This window comes from Oryzias latipes, chromosome 16, assembly GCF_002234675.1.
Source record: "Oryzias latipes chromosome 16, ASM223467v1".
NCBI classification, from domain to species: domain Eukaryota; kingdom Metazoa; phylum Chordata; class Actinopteri; order Beloniformes; family Adrianichthyidae; genus Oryzias; species Oryzias latipes.
This window is the reverse complement of record NC_019874.2, coordinates 32,084,924-32,105,828: the sequence shown is the minus strand read 5'-3', so window position 1 is coordinate 32,105,828 and position 20,905 is coordinate 32,084,924. Positions and strand designations below refer to the sequence as shown.

Genomic DNA, 20,905 nt, shown 5'->3' with positions numbered 1-20,905 from the left:
CGTTTGACAATCCTCAGAAATGTCGTTTCTCGTATTCATGAGTTCTTCCCTGCTGCTCCGATCAAAACGCTTTATTGAAAACCTGCACAAAAATAACGACGCCAGCTGCTGCGCCAGAGTAAGGCGTTCGGTTGGAGGCAACAAGGTGAGTCAACGTGCACACGCACGTGCACACACACACACCTGAACATAATTAAAAAAGAGACCGCCGGAGCTTCATTAAGGCAGAAAACTAACATTTCAGAATAAAATCAGACATTAAGGCTTGAAGGAAATTAAATAAAAACGTTCAGCCGTGCTCCAAGTCCACCAATCACACTGTGGCACGGGGGAGGGGCAGTGAAACCCGGGTCACCTGAGGAGCCGGTTCCGACCCGTGGTTCACCCAGAGGTTAAGTCTTTCACCATAAAACGATGAGAACATAAAAGCCGCCACAGAAGAGGCGGGAGAACGGGGAAATCTGATTGGTCCATGACTGATGCTTCATTTTAAAGATGATCTAATGCGTTCCGTTAGGGGGCTTGGCTCCGCCTCCTCCTCCAGCCAACCATCGACGGATCACAGTGCCGTCTCGGCGTCTACGACTCTTTGACCGTGTTCGTTTTCCACGTTGATCCGGACACTCTTCAGGTTCTCCTGACTGAAAGAGAAGAGAAGACGCTCTGAGAAGGACACGCCCCCTCCCTGGGTGACAGAATGACCCCCCCAAACCACGAAGGGCATAAAGACGACAGCAAACAGTGACCCTCTGCCTTCAGCATCCAGCTAAACACACTTTAGCAATCCAATCCGGAATCTCCTGATCTGTGCCGTCGCCCCGGAAACGGAGGCAGAGCGTTCGTGACGACATCAAACGCCTCGTGTCGCTAATCCAGCTGACGAGCATTTAGCGCTGTTTGAACCATTAACCCCAGAACTCCAGCTCCAGTTCAACTGTTATGACTCGTCATCTGTTGACAGAATTAACGGAATTCCAGCAGAAACTGAAAGTGGAGAAACTCAGCGTCATGCCGATGTGCAACACGTTACGCAATTAACACAATTAACAGAAATAACGCAATTCCAGGGCATTCCGCCCTGGAAAAAACGCTTTCAAAGGAAACCGTTTCCTATTGGTCCAGAGCTGCTCTTTGCCGCTTTTGGAATTAGTCGGAATGATGATGATCACAGAAACGGTTGAAGAATTCGGAGAGAGTTTGATAATCTGCATCACCGGTGACGGCTCAGGCTTTAAAGGGTTAAACAGTCTTTAGCTAAGTGTAACCCGGTGACTTTATCTACACTTTACTTTGTTCATTCAGTCTTTAAATGTGGGTCAAACGTTTTAGTACTTATTTATGTTTTAGCCCGTTTTAGTATAAAAGTTTGTGCTTCTTTGGTTTCATTCACATCCCTTCTTTTTCATCCTTCCTGCCCTCAGGCCTCGAACCGCCGCACAGCCGTGCAAACGCCTCACAGCGTGTTATTTACTGCGTGTTTTTTACTGCGTGTTTTTTACTGCGTGTTTTTCACTGCGTGTTTTTTACTGCGTGTTTTTCACTGCGTGTTTTTTACTGCGTGTTTTTCACTGCGTGTTTTTCACTGCGTGTTTTTCACTGCGTGTTTTTCACTGCGTGTTTTTCACTGCGTGTTTTTCACTGCTTGTTTTTTACTGCGTGTTTTTCACTGTGTGTTTTTCACTGCTCGTTTTCACTGCGTGTTTTTCACTGCGTGTTTTTCACTGTGTGTTTTTTACAGCGTGTTTTTCACTGTGTGTTTTTTACAGCGTGTTTTTCACTGCGTGTTTTTTACTGCGTGTTTTTCACTGCGTGTTTTTCACCGTGTGTTTTTTACAGCGTGTTTTTCACTGCGTGTTTTACAGCGTGTTTTTCACTGCGTGTTTTTCACTGCGTGTTTTTTACTGCGTGTTTTTCACTGCATGTTTTTCACTGCGTGGTTTTCACTGCGTGTTTTTCACTGCATGTTTTTTACTGCGTGTTTTTCACTGCATGTTTTTCACTGCTCGTTTTCACTGCGTGTTTTTCACTGCGTGTTTTTCACTGCGTGTTTTTCACTGCGTGTTTTTCACTGCGTGTTTTACAGCGTGTTTTTCACTGCGTGTTTTTCACTGCGTGTTTTTTACTGCGTGTTTTTCACTGCGTGTTTTTCACTGCGTGTTTTTCACTGCGTGTTTTCACTGCGTATTTTTCACTGCGTGTTTTCACTGCGTGTTTTTTACTGCGTGTTTTTCACTGCGTGTTTTTCACTGCATGTTTTTTACTGCGTGTTTTTCACTGCGTGTTTTTCACTGCTCGTTTTTACAGCGTGTTTTTCACTGCGTGTTTTTTACAGCGTGTTTTTCACTGCGTGTTTTTTACAGCGTGTTTTTCACTGCTCGTTTTCACTGCGTGTTTTTTACAGTGTTTTTCACTGCTCGTTTTCACTGTGTGTTTTTCACTGCTCGTTTTCACTGCGTGTTTTTCACTGCGTGTTTTTCACTGCATGTTTTTTACTGCGTGTTTTTCACTGCATGTTTTTTACTGCGTGTTTTTCACTGCTCGTTTTCACTGCGTGTTTTTCACTGCGTGTTTTCACTGCGTGTTTTTTACTGCGTGTTTTTTACTGCGTGTTTTTCACTGCGTGTTTTTCACTGTGTGTTTTTCACTGCTCGTTTTTACAGCGTGTTTTTCACTGCGTGTTTTTTACAGCGTGTTTTTCACTGCTCGTTTTCACTGCATGTTTATCACTGCGTGTTTTTCACTGCTCGTTTTCACTGATTGTTTTTTACAGCGTGATTGTCACTGCGTGTTTTTCACTGCTCGTTTTCACTGATTGTTTTTTACAGCGTGATTGTCACTGCGTGTTTTTCACTGCTCGTTTTCACTGATTGTTTTTTACAGCGTGATTGTCACTGCGTGTTTTTCACTGCGTGTTTTCACTGCGTATTTTTCACTGCGTGTTTTCACTGCGTGTTTTTTACTGCGTGTTTTTCACTGCGTGTTTTTCACTGCATGTTTTTTACTGCGTGTTTTTCACTGCGTGTTTTTCACTGCTCGTTTTTACAGCGTGTTTTTCACTGCGTGTTTTTTACAGCGTGTTTTTCACTGCGTGTTTTTTACAGCGTGTTTTTCACTGCTCGTTTTCACTGCGTGTTTTTTACAGTGTTTTTCACTGCTCGTTTTCACTGTGTGTTTTTCACTGCTCGTTTTCACTGCGTGTTTTTCACTGCGTGTTTTTCACTGCATGTTTTTTACTGCGTGTTTTTCACTGCATGTTTTTTACTGCGTGTTTTTCACTGCTCGTTTTCACTGCGTGTTTTTCACTGCGTGTTTTCACTGCGTGTTTTTTACTGCGTGTTTTTTACTGCGTGTTTTTCACTGCGTGTTTTTCACTGCGTGTTTTTCACTGCTCGTTTTTACAGCGTGTTTTTCACTGCGTGTTTTTTACAGCGTGTTTTTCACTGCTCGTTTTCACTGCATGTTTATCACTGCGTGTTTTTCACTGCTCGTTTTCACTGATTGTTTTTTACAGCGTGATTGTCACTGCGTGTTTTTCACTGCTCGTTTTCACTGCGTGTCTTTTACAGCGTGTTTTTCACTGCTCGTTTTCACTGCGTGTTTTTCACTGCTCGTTTTCACTGCGTGTTTTCACTGCGTGTTTTTTACTGCGTGTTTTTTACTGCGTGTTTTTCACTGCGTGTTTTTCACTGCTCGTTTTCACTGCGTGTTTTTTACAGCTCGTTTTCACTGCATGTTTTTCACTGCGTGTTTTTCACTGCTCGTTTTTACAGCGTGTTTTTCACTGCGTGTTTTTTACAGCGTGTTTTTCACTGCTCGTTTTCACTGCGTGTTTTTTACAGCGTGTTTTTCACTGCTCGTTTTCACTGCGTGTTTTTCACTGCTCGTTTTCACTGCGTGTTTTTTACAGCTCGTTTTCACTGCATGTTTTTCACTGCGTGTTTTTCACTGCGTGTTTTTCACTGCTCGTTTTTACAGCGTGTTTTTCACTGCGTGTTTTTTACAGCTCGTTTTCACTGCATGTTTTTCACTGCGTGTTTTTCACTGCGTGTTTTTCACTGCTCGTTTTTACAGCGTGTTTTTCACTGCGTGTTTTTCACTGCTCGTTTTCCATTGCTCGTTTTCACTGCCTGTTTTTTACAGCGTGATTTTCACTGCCCGTTTTCACTGCGTGTTTTTCACTGCGTGTTTTCACTACGTATTTTTCACTGCGTGTTTTCACTGCGTGTTTTTTACTGCGTGTTTTTCACTGCGTGTTTTTCACTGCTCGTTTTCACTGCGTGTTTTTTACAGCTCGTTTTCACTGCATGTTTTTCACTGCTCGTTTTCACTGCGTGTTTTTTACAGTGTTTTTCACTGCTCGTTTTCACTGCATGTTTTTCACTGCGTGTTTTTTACAGTGTGTTTTTCACTGCTCGTTTTCACTGCGTGTTTTTCACTGCATGTTTTTTACTGCGTGTTTTTCACTGCTCGTTTTCACTGCGTGTTTTTCACTGCGTGTTTTCACTGCGTGTTTTTTACTGCGTGTTTTTCACTGCCTGTTTTTCACTGCTCGCTTTTACAGCGTGTTTTTCACTGCGTGTTTTTTACAGCGTGTTTTTCACTGCTCGTTTTCACTGCATGTTTTTCACTGCGTGTTTTTCACTGCTCGTTTTCACTGCGTGTTTTTTACAGCGTGATTTTCACTGCGTGTTTTTCACTGTGTGTTTTTCACTGCGTGTTTTCACTGCGTATTTTTTACTGCATGTTTTTCACTGCGTGTTTTTTACAGCGTGATTTTCACTGCGTGTTTTTCACTGTGTGTTTTTCACTGCGTGTTTTCACTGCGTATTTTTTACTGCATGTTTTTCACTGCGTGTTTTTTACTGCATGTTTTTTACAGCGTGTTTTTCACTGCATGTCGATCAGTCTATGTGGTAAATCACATGTGACTCAACATTTACATCCAAATATTCAGGCTCGTCAGTGAAACTGTAGTCTGTACTCAAACCGCCGCTGCCGTCTCTACTCCTGACTCCGGCCAGCAGATTTGTGGTCGTCCTGAGGAGCCAATCACAGTGAGGTGATGTCACGGCGGTGCGTTTACCTGTTGCAGCGCTTCAGAGCTTTGCTGCCTTCAGAGTTCTTGAAAAGCGAAGCCCAAATCCCACTTTTGCCCATTTCATCAGAGATGTTGACCACCGAAGGGTCCGACCTGCACACGAACACGCACGCCATCACACAGGTGAGCCGGGTCACCTGCTGGGATCAGCGCAGGACGCAGTCAACTCACCTTCCTTTGATGGGGAACTTGAGGACATTGTCGTGGTCATACGGCGGCTCATCGTCCGCCTCCACAAACATCTGCTGGGCCTCCTGGAAAACAGCAGAGCTGATTGGCTGCTGTTGGGTCACATGGTTTGATGTCAGGTTTCCTCTGATCATAAAAAAGGTTTTTCTGCGTGTCTGAAGGCGTCAGACAAACGCCGCTCATTTTGTTTTTCCTTCAGTCACTCAGAAACATCCAAGTCTCTCAGGCCTACTGGCTCCGCCTTCATCAAAGAGCAATAAGCTCCGCCCCCACCTCCTTCTTCTTGTCATCGTCCTTCTTCTTCTTGCTCTCTGGTATCAGGTCGTCCAGCCAGCTCAGCTCTCGTTTGGTGAAGCAGAAGTCCAGAAGTTTCCGGATGAAGACCAGGGCCAGAACCTGCGGCGGGTCAGAACGCAGCGGGACTTTCAGAGGAACGGCTTTAAGAACCTCAGAACTCCTGGACGACCTCCTCTGAGGTCACAGACGGACTCACCATCATGGGGAAGATGACGGCGGCGGCGGAGGCCTTGATGACCCACAGGAGGATGAGGCAGGTGAGCTGGACCACGGTGAAGACGTGGACCTTCCACAGCGGGACGTAGCGCAGGTAGATCAGGTCCGGCTGGTGTTTGGGCGGCATGCTGAAGAGCTTGATCCGGTCGAACAGCTGGAGGACGGAGGAGATGCGGTGAGGAGGAGCAGAAGGTGGAGGCGGCGGGTGGAGACGCACGCACCTGGATGCCTCTGAGCGAGGACACGCCCATGTAGAGGAAGACTCCGTACAGGACCGGCATGGGGATGAACTGCAGGAGGACAGAACACGTCAGCTGGACTCCAGGAGGAGCCGGTCGCACCTGCGTGGGCGGAGCTTCACCTTGAGAGCCGACGTCATGAAGACGGAGCAGCCCATCAGGAAGAAGATCATGAAGCCCGTGACCCTCTGCTCCTTGATGCCCAGGAACTTGGGCTGCTCGCCGGGCGCCGCGCACTCCGACTCCACCTTCAGACTGTTGACGTGGGACATGGACAGCACCGTCGCCGCCACGAACCACGGCAGGCCCATGATGGAGCACACGCCCAGCATGAGCGCCACCACCAGGAGGTCCAGGTGATAGCCGCATCCTTTCTGCAGCCAGAGAGACAAGCAGCCGCGTCAGTCCGGCCCGTCACGGGACGTGCTGGATCAGGCCACGCCCACCTTCAGTTTGTTCTCCTTCCTGTTGACGATGACGGCCGTGATCTGCTGGTCCATGAAGACCAGGATGGTGCAGAGCAGAGCGGGCAGCGCGGCCACCAGCAGCGTCCACCAGGGGTTCGGGCCCAGCGGGGAGATAAACCATCCTCGAGTGCTGGAGGTGGGCTGAGCAGACGGGGTTGGGTCACCGCAGGTCAACAACGGCGAGAACGCCGACCACGATCAGAGACCTGGACGCGGTTCGGGTCCGTAATGCTGTCAGGCTTCAACCGCAGCTCCCTGCCCTTCCCCCTCTGGTTCTGATCCACTTTAGGACAGGAACCAGAACTTCCCGGCTGGGCAGGAAGGCCCACCAGCATCTCTGCCTCCCCAGGAAGTGTCTACCACGGCGCGGTAGAGAGGAAGCTCTTAACATCATGAAGGACTCCACCCACCCTCTTCCAGCCCCTCCCTCGGGGGGGGGGGGGGGGGGGGGGGCATTTGGGGCAAACCAGCAGCCAGCATGGGCAGATAGTTGCTCCTCAGATGTTCTTACTTTTATTATTATGACATTGTATTTTATGGATTTTATTTCATTGCCTTAATTGTGTTTTTGTGTTAATGTTGTGTAAATGTTGTGTAAAGTGTTCCACGACTTCCAGACTCTGTTGGAACGTTTTTGGCCTTTTTGCGACTGGAAAGTGTTTCTCTGGATTCTTCTTCTTAATGTCACACAGAAAACTGACTCCAGATGTTCTCACGTCCCTCCGTCTGTCATTTAGACATTTTATCATTTTTCCTTCATTAAACGCCCTTCACTTATTTACCCCCACCCCCCCCCACACACACACCTGGAATCGGTCCGGTACGTTGAGCTTCGGGGAGGGAACCCCCACCAGATAATCCACCAGCACCATGATCATGATGGTGAGGAAGACGGCGAAGTCGCTGATGGTGGATCGGACCTGCAGAGGCGGAGCCAACGTTCACCTGAAAGCAGAGGGAGCCTGCAGCTGGAGGGGGGTGGGGGGCACTGACCTTGGTGGGAAAGTATCTTTTGGTCTTGAACTGCTTGAAGAAGGAAGACAGGAAGAAGGTGGTGAAGAAGAGGATGACGGACCAGAAGAGAACGTCGGGAACGTAGGGGCGGTCCAGGCTGCAGGCGGAGCCTACGAAGGCGCCTTTGAGGGCCTGACAGTCCTGCAGACAGAGAGGTTTCAGGTGATGCGGTACCGCCCACGTCCAGCAGAGGTCACCGTCGGACAGACCGTCACGCTCAGCTGGTCCCACTGGATGCTTTCTGCCGTGGCGTTCCTGCCGCTCCACTGCTCCAGGACTTGGGCCGAGGCGTTGAGCGGCGGAGAGCACTGACACCTGAGGGGGAGGCGGGGCGTTAGGTCCAAACATCAGCGTGCAGAACGCTCCACCCCCTCACGCTTTACCCCGCAGGCACGTGAAACCACGCCTCCCTCCAGCACCAGCCTCTGCCCCGCCCACACGGAGCTCACCTGTAGAAGGTCAGGTTCTCCAGGTGGTTGTCCATGTTGATGGGGTAGACGCTGCTGAGGTGGACCAGCTTCTCCAGAGCCTCGTAGATGAAGATGATGCAGATGAGCGCGGCGAAGGCCTCCTCGGTGAAGCGGGTGATGTAGCAGACCAGAGAGCTGGCGTCCGTGGCCACCAGCACCACGCAGTAGAAGGCCGTCCAGAGCCCGATGGCGGTCCTCATGGACAGGTAGGACAGGTGGTAGTCACTGACGAGACACGGGAACCAGTCAGCTGCCCCCCTCCCCACCATCATGTGGGGGGAGGGGAGGGGGAGTCCAGAAACACACCCAAAAATGACCCAAAGAGGGGAGGTGGCTCCTTTATCTGAGCTGAACCTGAACACAACACAGTTCACGGACGTAGAGATTCTACGAGGCCGTGTGGACTCAACCATGATTTTATGGGGGGGGGGGGGGGGGGGGGTGTAATGAACTGGGACTCGGAAGGAGCTTCCACCTTTGTCACACTTTGGGTCTGGAACCAGAGGATCTGAGAGTTCTGGAAGTTCTGATGAGGAGTCGGCAGCAGCAGAAACCGCCGCAGTGCAGCTCAAACTGAGTTTGGGGGATTCAACAGGCTCCGCCCCCTGGCCTGTTTATGTTTTATGTGAGTTTAACGACGGACTGAGAGGAACCTCGTCCGTTTGGAACAGAACCGGCCTGATGGGTCAGACGGCCCCTTTAATCCTCAAATCCAAAACTGTGATCCAACCTTTCTGAACACAGTGGAAACCAGTATGGGGGCTAATCCCCCCCCCCAGCACATAATCCCACTCTGAGCTCTTACTTAACCATGAGTCAGAGAACGGGCCGGCTCAGAGTCGGGTCACACTCATGCAGGGGGGTCCGGTTCTGTTCTGGGTTCTGGAGTTTCTAGCGCTGCTGTTGCTGAGAACCTCATCATCCTCTTCCTCACACAGAAGCTTCTCCAGATCCCATAAGGTTCTGTGGAAGTTCTGAGTGGATCCGTGAGGCAGAACCAGTTCAGACCCTTCCTCTGTAATTACACACCACGGCCAAAAGGGGGCGCTGTTGTGGGTCTGTGTCTGTGCGTGTGTGTGTGTGTTTGTGTGTGGGGGGGGGGTCCTGCAGACTCACTTGCAGATTTTGAAGAGGATTTTCTCGAACACCAGAACCGGACCGGTGCTGCCCAGGATGGTGAGAGGCTGCCCCGCAAACATGGAGTAGGCCACGCCCGTCATGGACGCCCCGAACAAAGACTCGATGGCGCTCTGCCAGGTAGAGAGAGACATGAGTTCACACCTGGACACGCTCCAAGTTCCTGACCTGGACTTGGACCTGGACCCGGCTTTGGTTCTGGCCTGAACGGTTCTCAGAACTCAACCTCGTCTGTCCCTCTTCAAGACAACAAACCAAAGTGTGTTTGAGGAACATCTGCATAGAACATCTGGATCCAGTTCTGTTAAACTCTTCTGGACCGGCCAGGTTCTGAAGCGGTTCTGCTGAACTTCAGCAGAACCGCTTTGGACCTGAAGAAGGTCAGAGCTCCGACGGCGAGGCTATGACCTTCTTCAGGAAAACTGGATTCTTTTGGGGAATCTGGGTTCTGAATGTTTGGTGCTGGTTCTGGAGACCCACTCCAGAGAGAGCCTGGGGGGGTTCTTACGATGTTTCCTTTGGTGGCTTCTCCCAGCAGCCCCCCGAACGTGATGACGGGGGACATGCAGGCGCAGTACAGGAAGAGGACGGACGCCACACACTGCAGGCTGACGGCGTCCTTCACGTCGCTCCACAGGAACGGAACTTTCCTCCTAACGTCGTTCACCAGACCGCCGAAGATCCTGCAGGAGGTTCCCGTCAGCTCGCCGCCCAAACACGTCAGACGCTCACCTGAACGGCGCTCACCTGCCCGTCCTCTGGAGCTCTGGCCCCGCGTGATGCTCCGCCTCCTTCATCGCCTCAGAGTTGTGGGCGGAGCCGTTAGGTTGTGTCGGGATCTTCCTCTTCTCCTGCGGAGGAGGACAGGTGTTTGTTTCCAGCACAGGTGCGCCGGGCGGGTCCAGGTGCGCCCCCGGCTCACCTGAGACGGGACGTTCTTGGGGGGTTCGATGCGGATGCTGGGGTCCCACTCCCCTGGAGGCAGCACGGTCACCTGATCCAGAAACTCGTCGATCCCGGACAGGAGGTCGTTCCGGTCCTTGGCCTTGTACGCCACGTCATGGAAGATCTGGGACACAAGAGAAAGGCGTGAAGCGGCGCCAGCAGGGGGTCAGACGGCGAGGAGGAGCACCGCAGGTCCAGTCAGAACCATCTATAGGCTCCTCCCCGTCCTCACCTCATCCGTCATCAGCGTGGCGATGGACCGCCCGATCTCGTGGTACTGCGGACCTTTCCCAAACGGGCCCAGCAGCAGGAAAAGAAACCTGGACCAGAAGACGGAGCGTCAGCACCTGCTGGGGGGCGGAGCTTAAAGGGGGAGCGCCCCGCTCACCTGGTGGGCACGGGGACCTCGGTGAGGCCGGTCAGCAGCAGGGCGGGGGACAGGCGGACGAAGGCGATGATGGGATGTTCCAGGAAGTCCACCTCCCCCACCAGGACGTTGGAGGCTTCGGCCCCAGGAGGGATCTTCTTCATGAAGTTCATGTCCACCTGGAGGACGAGCAGACCAGCCTCAGAACCTCACAGTCGCATCAGCAGAACCCACAGCTCTGATCCGTATCCAACCAACAACACGGAACCAGGACCTCACAGGTAGAACAACAAGAAACGGACACAGGAAGAGAACCGGTCTGGGTTTGGGACGGAAGACCTCCAGGTTTTCCTGACAGAAGATCCTGTGAACCCGACGTTCCCGGCTAACCTAATCCTGGATCGGGTTCTTTGGTGGTCAGCGTTGAGTTGAGCTCATGAACAGAATAAGATCCTGAAGACTCCGGGCGGCTTCTAACCCTCAGGAGCGTTTGTGAGGGACTACTTTCAGCGGCGGATGAATACGGTGAACCACAGCAGATGCTTGAGAACATCAAGGCAGAAAAATCACAACAACCACAAACCACATCCAGCACGGAAACAACACGCCCACAGGTCAGCCAACAGCCAATCACAGCGCGGCACCACAGCGGCTCACAACACAGCTCTGTCATTGGTCGACAGCCGGCGACTGACCGGCGAGGAGACTTACTGCGAGCTTCCCGCCAGCCGCCGACAACAAACACACACAGCAGGCGTCCTGCTGAGAGACACACACGGGGCGTGACTCCTCCCACCGCCGCTTCGACACGCCTCATTTTCAACATTTGGTCTTTAGCGAGTCCAGAGGTGAGAAACAGAACCAACAGAACCGCCCAGGGTTCTGATCTGGTGCAGCGTTTTTCATCATGTTTAAGCAGAAACGTTCAGATTCTTTTCTAAGTGAATAAAAACTGTAAAAATGTCTGAAAATATCTGTGACATGTAAAGAAATTCTGAAAACGTGAATAAATTAAATTATAAACCTACGGAAAAACCTTAAATGATGCTTCTCTCTCTCTGTAGTTTCAACTGTAGCTGATGCTCATGTTTTCTGGGGGCGGGGCTTGAATCCTTAATGCTGGTCGTGTTTCCTGGTTTTCTAAAAACAATCTGTCAAAATGTTTTGGTTTGTGAAATGTTCTGTCTTTGAACTCTTTGTGAATGTGTTGAATAAAGTTACAGTTACTTTACTACTTAATTACAGTAACTTTCCAAAAAGACAACCGTTCTCCAGGAAGCCTCGTGAGCCTGCGGTGGCAGATCCCTGCTTGGCGTGCAGAACCTTACGGCTGTGTCGCTCGGTTGGTAAGGTAAAGGGCTGCCACGCAGGAATCCAGGGTTCGATTCCCGGAGGGGGGGTACTGGGGGCAATTACCATCTCAATGGCAAACAATTAACATCACCCAGTGGGGGGGCAAGACCCTTAACGCAGCTCACCGCTCCCCCAGGGGGAGGGGTCAAATGCAGTGAAAAATGTCCCCATTGAGGGAGAAAGTATCAATTATTCTTATTATTACAGGAGAGACGTTTCTCCGGCTGTTCTTTGCGTCAGAATCAGCTGATTTACGTTGATGGTGCTGACGCTGTAGCTCATGTGTGTTTTTGCCTCTTATGTTCAGGAGTTTAGCGTTAGCACCAAGACCCGGGTTACACGTTTGAACCCCCCCGGAACAGCAACAGTTGGTACGTCCCACAGCGTCGTGTCCACAGCGGTGGACGTGCTCCTCACCTTGCTGAAGTCCACGCTGCTGTTCTCACAGCTGCCGCCGTTGATGCGAGCGTCTGCGCGTTTGCTGTCCAGGTTTCCGGGAGCGGACTGCGGCGAGGCGAGCAGACCTGCGGGGACAGGAAGTCAGTCTGCTGCCGGGTCAGAAGGTCAGGACCTCGTGGTGAGGTCAGCCACTTCCACAGGGGTCATGTCAGTGCAGAAAGAAGCTTTACCTGCCGTCCTCACATTAGCTTCTACAAGGACACGCCCCCGCTAAGAAGGCCCCGCCCACCCAGCCTGACAGACACACAGCAGCCATTTTCACGCTGAGGACGCGCCGCTGAAACTCTGGACACGCTCGCTCATGCAGCATCAGGTCCAGTCTCAGGGGACGGACGGGGACAGCGAACAGAGCCAGGCTGTTCTCTGAGGACGACCCCCCCCACACCGCCATCCAAATCTGAGGCTTCGGCAGCACCGACCACTCTGGATCCAGAATAAATGAAGGCGGAGTCTCTTTGTGTCCGTTTGTAATCCTCTGAACGAAGAATAAAGTTTTGTTTGAATGGAATTTAGAATCAACCAGGACCTTTAGCGGGGTCGACACCCCCCCCCCCCCCCCCCGCCCCCCTGCTAAACCCCCTCCATCGCCACAGAGCGTCATGGTGCTCCTGTTAGTCCTCCTTGATGAGGACGCCGCCATGCAAACAGGAAGTGAAGTCATTCGGTGGGTCGGGTCAACAGCTGATTCCTGATCCCGGGATCAGGTTCTGGTCAGGGGGAGGAGCTTGTTAGTGTGGATGCAGGAGCCGAGCCAGTGTTTGCCTGGGGAGCCGTGAGGATGCTCCCCAAGCCCGATCGGGCCAAGCCGAGGCCCGCGGGTCGGATGTGACCCGCGGATAATGTGCAATGCTGTTAAAATATTAACTACATGTCCCATCATGCATCATTAGGGCGGGTTTGGTCTCAGCAGGGAGGAGAGGCCAAAGCCTCACCTGGACATGATCCTCGCCATCATGAGCTACTAACACTAGAGTGAAACATGTCCACTTCTGTCGTTTACAGCCTCCATTAAACAGCTGCACGTCTACACATATTAATACATAAAATACCCCGACCCAGACCCGACAGACCCGAACTCTGCCCGGCAACACACGACGTAACCGAGAGTTCCATCGAAAAAACAGCAGGTGGAATTTCAGAAAACGTTCACTATATAGTCTGAAACTGTTCTGAAACAGGCATGAAACATGAAACGGGCCTGAAAGTTCTGGTGTCAGATCTGCCAGAATTAGAATCCAGCACCTCGGTGAGACCGGAACTGAAGTGTTTCCTGGCAGCGACTGAGGCCTCAGTGAAGTCTGGCCTTACTATCTGCTCCAGCACAGAGGAAGACCTGGAAACTGTCAGAACTCAGGACCCAAAGCGGGTCAGAGATGCCCAGAACCAGAGTGACGGGTCTCACCGTTCCGATCCAGCAGATGGGAGTCGGAGTGTTTCTTGCCGATGTCGGCGAAGGAGCGGACCAGAGGGATGCGGTTACTCAGCTTCTTCTCGTTCTGGTGGTGGTGGCGCCTCAGCACGGCTTCCCGGACCTTCTCCTTGACGCCGTCTTCCAGCTGCCCCGAGGCCAGCATGCTGTCAATCACCATGTCTGTGGGGGCGGGGCATGAGGACAGAAGCCGTTCACAGTCTGGACCTCAGGAACCAGGAACCTGTTCAGAGCTTTCTGGACAGTTCTACTCTTTCTACATGAACTTTCTGGACCTTTTCTGAAGCACGCTAAGAGAACCCCCCCCGGAAAACGTCTCTGGGGGGGGTTGGCCGTGATGCTGTGGTGCAGCGGCTCACCTGCGATCTCCTCGATGCTGGTGGCTCGCATGTCGAGCAGCACGGTTCCGTTCAGGATGCAGGAGCGCAGCTCGAACAGGCTGTGCAGGGACAGCGTGGCCACGTAAGGCTTGCTCCAGCGCTCGCCGCCGTCCTCCACGTCCTCCTCAAACTTCAACCATCTGCACGTGCACACGCACACACACACACACACACACACACACACACACACACACACACCCACACACAGTAAACACCCCCTAGTGGTTTCAGACCCGTCAGGCGCCTGACGTTTCCCGATTCAGCTGCTCTTCTAAGCGCCGCGGCGTTTTGGTGGAACCCGTCAGTCGGCAGCAGGAATGTGACCCGATCGGTTTGCTCATATGTCTGAACGCTGATCCACAGCGGATCATCCACAGAAACATGCTTCACTGAAGCTACAAACGCAGAACAAAGGGGAGCGTCCTGCCTGGCCGTCTCCTTCCACTCCTGGTTGTCTCCGTCCCTGAAGGCGAGCTCGTCCAGCTCCGTGAACAGGTCGTGAGGAATGTGCTCTTCATCGTCGTCTTCGGTGCCGAGGATGAACTGGACCCTCTGAGACGGCGTGTCTGCGGGAACACGGACGTTCACTCAGCAGTTCCGTCTGCCGCCCGCCGGGCACCGACATACTGACCGTAGGTGGGCGACTCTCGTCCGTCGTCCCGGTCGGAGCAATCCCGCCGTTTCCGGTGATGCCGGTGCCCTCGGTGACGGTGCCGCCTGCGGCCCTGCCGGCCCAGAGGGACGTGGACGCCCACGTACACGGCCCGGTGGCCTAACAGAACCAGAGGAACAAGCAGCAGTCAAAGCGATGGGAGGAGCCGACGCAGCGCCCTCTACTGATGAAAGCAGGGCAGAGCGGTCAAAGTGAGGCCAGCGCCACACGGAGCAGCAGAACCCAGAGGTTATGTTTAAATCCAGATGTTCGCTCCGGATCTGAGCATCGGTCCCGCCTGTCCTATGGGCGGGGCTTCCAACCTGTGACAGCGTCACCCGTACAATGGTGAGTTCCATTTTCATGACCGTACGAGCCTTAAGGGGACTGCAGACACACCTCCACGGACCCGGAAAACCCAAGAACCAGCAGAACCCATGTGGGTCAAGCCCCCCAGGATGGGTCAAGCCCCCAGGATGGGTCAAGCCCCCCAGGATGGGTCAACCCCCCCACAGGGTTGTGTGACTAAAGGCTTTAATTAACATAAATGACTCTTTTGTTGCCACACCAATGTCTGAAGCCCCGCCCCCACCCTCGTCTTGTGATTGGCTAATTTCTCAGGATCTGACAGGATGTCTTTCCGTCCACTCAGTGCACAGCTTTTTTTCTCGGTTTTGACTTAAAAGTGACTCAGCGAGAACGCCTCCTGACTTTTACAGACTACGGCGTGAACGTGTGGCGAGAGCGTGACACGTTCACCTGAGCTCCTGCTGTAAGACGCCGGGTTCACCTGAGTGCAGGTGAGCCCACACTAGGCCTGCACAATCAATCACAATTATCGTGATATCAATCTGTGCGATACGCATATCACGATAAATGGTTCCCTTCCATGAGCTAAAACAGTCTGATGGCAGCTAACCAATCAAATACATCCATTTATGCATTTGACCAATCAGATGGACGCCGTCACGCTGTTGACCAATCAGATGGCGGCCATCTGGAGCGTACTTTAAATTATGTTAAATCTTATTTAAATCAAACTTCTGCAGTGAAATATAAATGATGTTTTTGGTTTTTTCACTGTTTATTCATGTAAGTAAGTTTAATCGTCATCGTGATATTGATCAATAATATCGCGGGTTTTCCTCCCGTGGTGCAGCCGCCGCTCAGCGTGAGGACGGACGCCGGTTCTCTGATTTCATTGATGTTTGTGAGGAAACGACCCTCTTTTGGCGTTCAGGAGGCGAGTTTGGTTTGGTAGAAATCCACGTTGACGGTGGGGAAGTGGACCCGTTTGGGGCCACCGGACCCGTTTGGGGCCACCGGACCCGTTTGGGACCACCGGACCCGTTTGGAGTCACCGGACCCGTCTTTGCTCCTCACGTTGGTGCACCGACTCACTTTCTAGCTCCTCCTTCTCAAAGTTGGTGTGGAGGGTGGAGCTGGTTTTGCCCCGGTCCACCACCGCCTCCTCGTCGTTCCCCTGAAACACAAAGACACAGAAGATGGAGAACTCCAGCAGAACCAAGGCCTTCACCTGAACCTGCTCAAGTTCTACAGCATGAGGAGGTTCTGTAAGAACAGCAGACGTTCTTACAGAACCTCCAGATTCTACAGAACCATCAAACACTGACAGTTGTGACTCGGCAAATTCTCAGGTTGGACTCAAGTTTCTTAAACCAGTTGAACCCGAGTCCTGAGACGTTCTGATCCAAGTCTGCTGAGGTTCTGCTGTGGTTCCAGGTTCTGCTTTGGTTAAAAACCCGACAAACAGGACCGTCGGTTCCTTTGGATCCACGTTCATCACAGAAGAAAACGCGGCAAAACAATCTGAGTATGGTTTCTACGAGACCGTAAACGGACCTGAGAACCGGCTCAGGAACACAACCCCACCATGACTCAGCAGAGTGAGGCGTTCATGCGTCAGGCGTCTCTGTGGGAAACACCAGCTCTGACGGAGCCTGCAGCTGCTGTGAGGACGGCAGAACAGAACTGAAAGCTCAGAGACAGACGAGTTCCAACCTGCCGAGCAGACGGAGGAACCCGGAGAACGGCGGTCTGAGCCGGGGGAGGGTCTCTGCAGACAGAAATGGGGGGTTTCGGTTCATCGGGGGGGGGGTCGTCATGGAGACACGGTCTCCACAGATAAACAGAAGTTCTCAGATGCATCCTGGTGGTTCTGTAGAACCACAGCTGCTCCAGTTTGGTCCAAGTCTGATCCCTTTCCTGAAGTTTTAGCAAATCAAGAAACTATAGCCCCCCCTCCCCGTGCCCCCCTCCCCCCACAACCATCATCAGAGCTTAGACGTGATGAAGACGAGGAAGAGGAAGCCGGGTTGCAGTTCTCCTCCTCATCACAGGAAGATGAGCGAGAGGGAGGCGACCCACCCGTCTGACCTCCACCCTGACAGGAAGCAGTGGGCGGGGCTTCCTGACGACCGATCTCACGCCCGGCTGGAGCGCCCCCGTCCCCCCACTTCCTGTTATCACAGGCCGTGAAAGCAGCGGCGAGGCTTCTGCTGCTTCAGCGGCTAAAGGTCAGGCGGCGGTTAGTCGTCCGAGCGCCACATGTGATGACTCCGTGTTTCCGAGCCGCGTTCCACCGCCGCTCAGGGTCAGCGGTCCGAAGAAATCGACCAGGCGGCACATTTCCACGCCGACCAGAGAGAGGAGGGGCTTCAGCGAAGGGAAAAGCTTCACGACTGAAGAGCAGGAAGGAGGCGACGGTTTCAGGACGGCGCTGAACTTCAGTCACAGTTTGATCCTCAACGTTCTCCACCGGAACCAGCAGAACCCGTCAGTCTGCTGCTCCCAGCGGCCCGAACGCCAAAGTCCAGCAGCTTCAGAGGAGAGGCCCGTCTGGTCCTCATGCAGAGAACCGGAGAACGGTTCTGCAGCATCACAGACCTCTGTGAGGTTCAGAACCAGAACCCCCTGCAGAGGTTTTCCAGGCATGAAGAACCAAACCCTCATGACAGACGAGCCGGACCTCACGGTGATGGAACTCAAAGACCTGGACTGGAACCAAGCCGGTTCTGGTCCGTCCTCCAGGACCAGTCCTCTTCCTGTCAGAACGTTTCTGCCCCCCAAGAGAGCAGAGTCTGCCGGAGCAACAAGGGAGACCCGCCCACACAGAACCCTACAGAGAACCAGACCTACCGCAGACCCGGATCTGGACCCCCTCTGGCTGACGATGCCCCCCCAGACGTCTGCCATGACTGCAGACGCAGGCAGAGCAGACAGACTGCTGCACTGCTGCTGCGCAGAGCGTCAGGACGGTCGAGGGGGCGGAGCTAATCTGAGCCCTGCCCCCACCCCTTCCACTGACCAACTGATCGGCCCCCCCACAGCCAAAAGGCACTGAAGACACCAACAAGCCACCAGAACCGACGTGGACCGACACCAGCAGGTCACAAACCAACAGGTCAGAGGTCAAAGGTCAGAGCAAAGTCTAGGCTGAAGGTCAGAGTTCAGAAACGAGAACGAGGCGGGAGGCTTTTAATGGGGAGGGGGCAGCTTTTCTCAGCTGGTGGATCAGAGTGCATCTTCACTGCAGTGGACGGGGGGGACGGGAGGACGGGTGCACAATCAACCGACCCAACGGAGAACCAAGACCCACATGCAGTTTGACCCCCCCCACACATCAGACCAACATCCTGACCCCCCCCCCCCCCCCCCCCCCCCCCTCTGAAACAACCACAAGAATGTTCTGGTGCCCCCCCTGCTGCTGTCGGTTCTGTTGATCCTGAAGTCTTTGGGACGACAAAACCTCACTGTGGATCTTTGGGAGTCGAACCGACACCTCTGATTCTAGTGAAGTGGACCCCCCCCCCCAGACCAAAACCCAGCAGGTCAGAATAAAACGGACATTTCAAAGGTTCTGAGCAGGAAACCGCTGTACCAGCAGAACCACCAGACACGGGTTCTGATGTCCTCACGTCCACCAGGAACCAGAGCAGGAACCGGCCGGTCCGAGAGCGTCTGCGGTGAACAGGTCCAGTAGAGTTACCGTCCCGTCTCAGGCCCGGGTTCCTCGTGAGCCACTGGGGTCAGAGGTCAGACCTAAACGACCCTCCCAGTAAACCTGAGATCCTCGCAAAGACCTTCATTCAGAGTCGCCTCCAGAACCGCCCGACCCCCCTCCCCGGGCCATTGTCTCTGCCCCCGACCCCCCTCCCCGGGCCGGCTTTAATCTCGCTGATGTGGGAGGCGGATTATCCGATTGTGTGGGAGAACCGGCGGCAAGAATCTGATTAGGTGCTGCAGACCTGCGTGATGTCAGAGGCGGATCGGGTTTCAGTGCTTCTGCCAACAACGTGGACTCCCTCCCACTAGAATGACAGCCGACACCCCCAACAGAACCACCGCCTGGTTCTGGCTCTGATCCAGTCAGGAGTTCAGATGAAGACAAGCAGGACACCCCCCCCCATACATGAGGTCATGGGGCAGGGATCAGCTCTCTGTGTTCTAGAACATTTAGTCAGACCGACCCCCCAGGACCGACCCAGATCCAGACTGAAGCAGCCAGACGCGTTTCATAGCTTAGCTGCTGCGTTCCCCGACGGTCTCGTTTGTCTGATCAAAGACGTAAAGTCCAGATGCAGGACGTCCTGCTGCTCCGGATCAGAACCTCTCATGAAGATCTGAAAGGCGCCACTTCCTCCTCGGTCTGCACCAACCTGAAACTCCGCCTCCCACACTGCCGGGTTCCAGGTGGACCTGCCGGGTTCCAGGTGGACCTGCCGGGTTCCAGGTGGACCTGCCGGGTTCTAGGTGGACCTGCCGGGTTCCAGGTGGACCTGCCGGGTTCTAGGTGGACCTGCCGGGTTCCAGGTGGACCTGCCGGGTTCCAGGTGGACCTGCCGGGTTCCAGGTGGACCTGCCGGGTTCCAGGTGGACCTGCCGGGTTCCAGGTGGACCTGCCGGGTTCTAGGTGGACCTGCCGGGTTCCAGGTGGACCTGCCGGGTTCTAGGTGGACCTGCCGGGTTCCAGGTGGACCTGCCGGGTTCCAGGTGGACCTGCCGGGTTCCAGGTGGACCTGCCGGGTTCCAGGTGGACCTGCCGGGTTCCAGGTGGACCTGCCGGGTTCCAGGTGGACCTGCCGGGTTCTAGGTGGACCTGCCGGGTTCCAGGTGGACCTGCCGGGTTCTAGGTGGACCTGCTGGGTTCTTCCGAGTTCATGTTCAGGTTGCAGAAGTGTTGTTAAAAACCCTTGTAGTTTTATTTTTCCTTCTGGTCTGTCCACAGTGGTCTAGGACGGCGTTACCATGACAACCGTGAAGCCACAAACACGTTGATCTTGTTCACCTTCACCATGACAATCTGGTGCTGTCTCCATGGTAACCGAGCAGCATCCCAGCGCTGCGCTGACCGGATATACCCCAAACGCACGTGAACCCCACGTGCTCCATCGAGTCACCCTTTCAAAGTAAAGCGCAGAGGCGCTGATGACGTCAGAGTTCAGCAGGTCAAGCGGTTCTGTTCAGTGGAAGTTCGACCCTGACACTAAGCAGCACGTGAAGCTGGTCCACGGCGGAACCACGTCCACGTCAAAGCCCCAGAACCGCAGTAGCGCCTCTGGACCGGAACCTGCGGGACCAAACGCCCCTCCATCACTGCCGCACCACTTCCTGCATCCGGGATGTCCGCCACTTTACCGCCTCGCGAAACCGTCACCGCTACCGGACCTGGAACCGCGGCTGTTTCCAGACACGGTTCCGGTACCGAATCAGCCTGCTCGGGGGGGGGGGCTAGCTGTGGCTAGCACGCAGGCGCGGACTTACGGATGTGAGGAGGGGTCTCATCTGCTCGCTGGGGTCCTCCATCCTCACGAGGCGCGCGGGAAGCCCGCTCCTCTCCCGCTGGTGCACCTACCGTCAGACAGCGCTCACCTGGACGCCGCGTGCCGTGTGCCGCGTGCCGCCTTCCTTTTTCCTGTCTTCCCCGCTAATTTCCTCCAAAGCCGCTTTAATAAACTCCGACTCCAAGCTCCGCCTCCTTTTGATTGGCAGCTCGGTTCTCTGTTGACGTGGCAGACGGTGTCTCAGTTCCACCAATAAACAGACGGAACCGTTGAGTGGGCGGGGCCAGTTCAACAACAAAGCGTGGGAAAATATTTCCAATCCTTCTTAATCCAGAAGTGAAGGAAACGTCCTGACATGGATCAGAAACTTCAGTTTGAGTTTTACAGAA

At 53.5% G+C, this 20,905-nt stretch overlaps 1 protein-coding gene across 4 annotated transcripts; it reads right to left on the bottom strand.

Annotated features, from left to right (window-relative positions):
* Positions 1 to 56: 56 nt before the first annotated feature.
* Positions 57 to 20,669, bottom strand: LOC101166250 (sodium bicarbonate cotransporter 3). 4 transcript variants are annotated; one of them, XM_020710538.2, is made up of 25 exons: positions 20,497 to 20,669; positions 16,114 to 16,195; positions 14,692 to 14,832; positions 14,488 to 14,626; positions 14,040 to 14,200; positions 13,654 to 13,842; positions 12,210 to 12,316; positions 10,461 to 10,618; positions 10,305 to 10,392; positions 10,050 to 10,196; positions 9,875 to 9,978; positions 9,636 to 9,810; positions 9,107 to 9,240; positions 7,970 to 8,215; positions 7,730 to 7,835; positions 7,500 to 7,661; positions 7,313 to 7,426; positions 6,486 to 6,647; positions 6,162 to 6,413; positions 6,022 to 6,090; positions 5,781 to 5,954; positions 5,561 to 5,683; positions 5,270 to 5,379; positions 5,084 to 5,191; positions 57 to 641 (listed from the first exon to the last, which is right to left on the bottom strand). In XM_020710538.2, the coding sequence occupies exons 1-25, from the start codon at positions 20,536 to 20,538 to the stop codon at positions 560 to 562; spliced, it is 3,375 nt and encodes a 1,124-aa protein (XP_020566197.1). In that variant the 5' UTR covers positions 20,539 to 20,669; the 3' UTR covers positions 57 to 559. The 4 variants fall into 4 exon arrangements, with proteins under 4 accessions (XP_020566197.1, XP_020566196.1, XP_020566198.1 ...); XM_020710537.2 differs by lacking the exon at positions 20,497 to 20,669 and adding an exon at positions 17,872 to 18,241; XM_020710539.2 differs by lacking the exon at positions 20,497 to 20,669 and adding an exon at positions 17,872 to 18,239 and having other exon boundaries at positions 5,270 to 5,352.
* Positions 20,670 to 20,905: the final 236 nt, after the last annotated feature.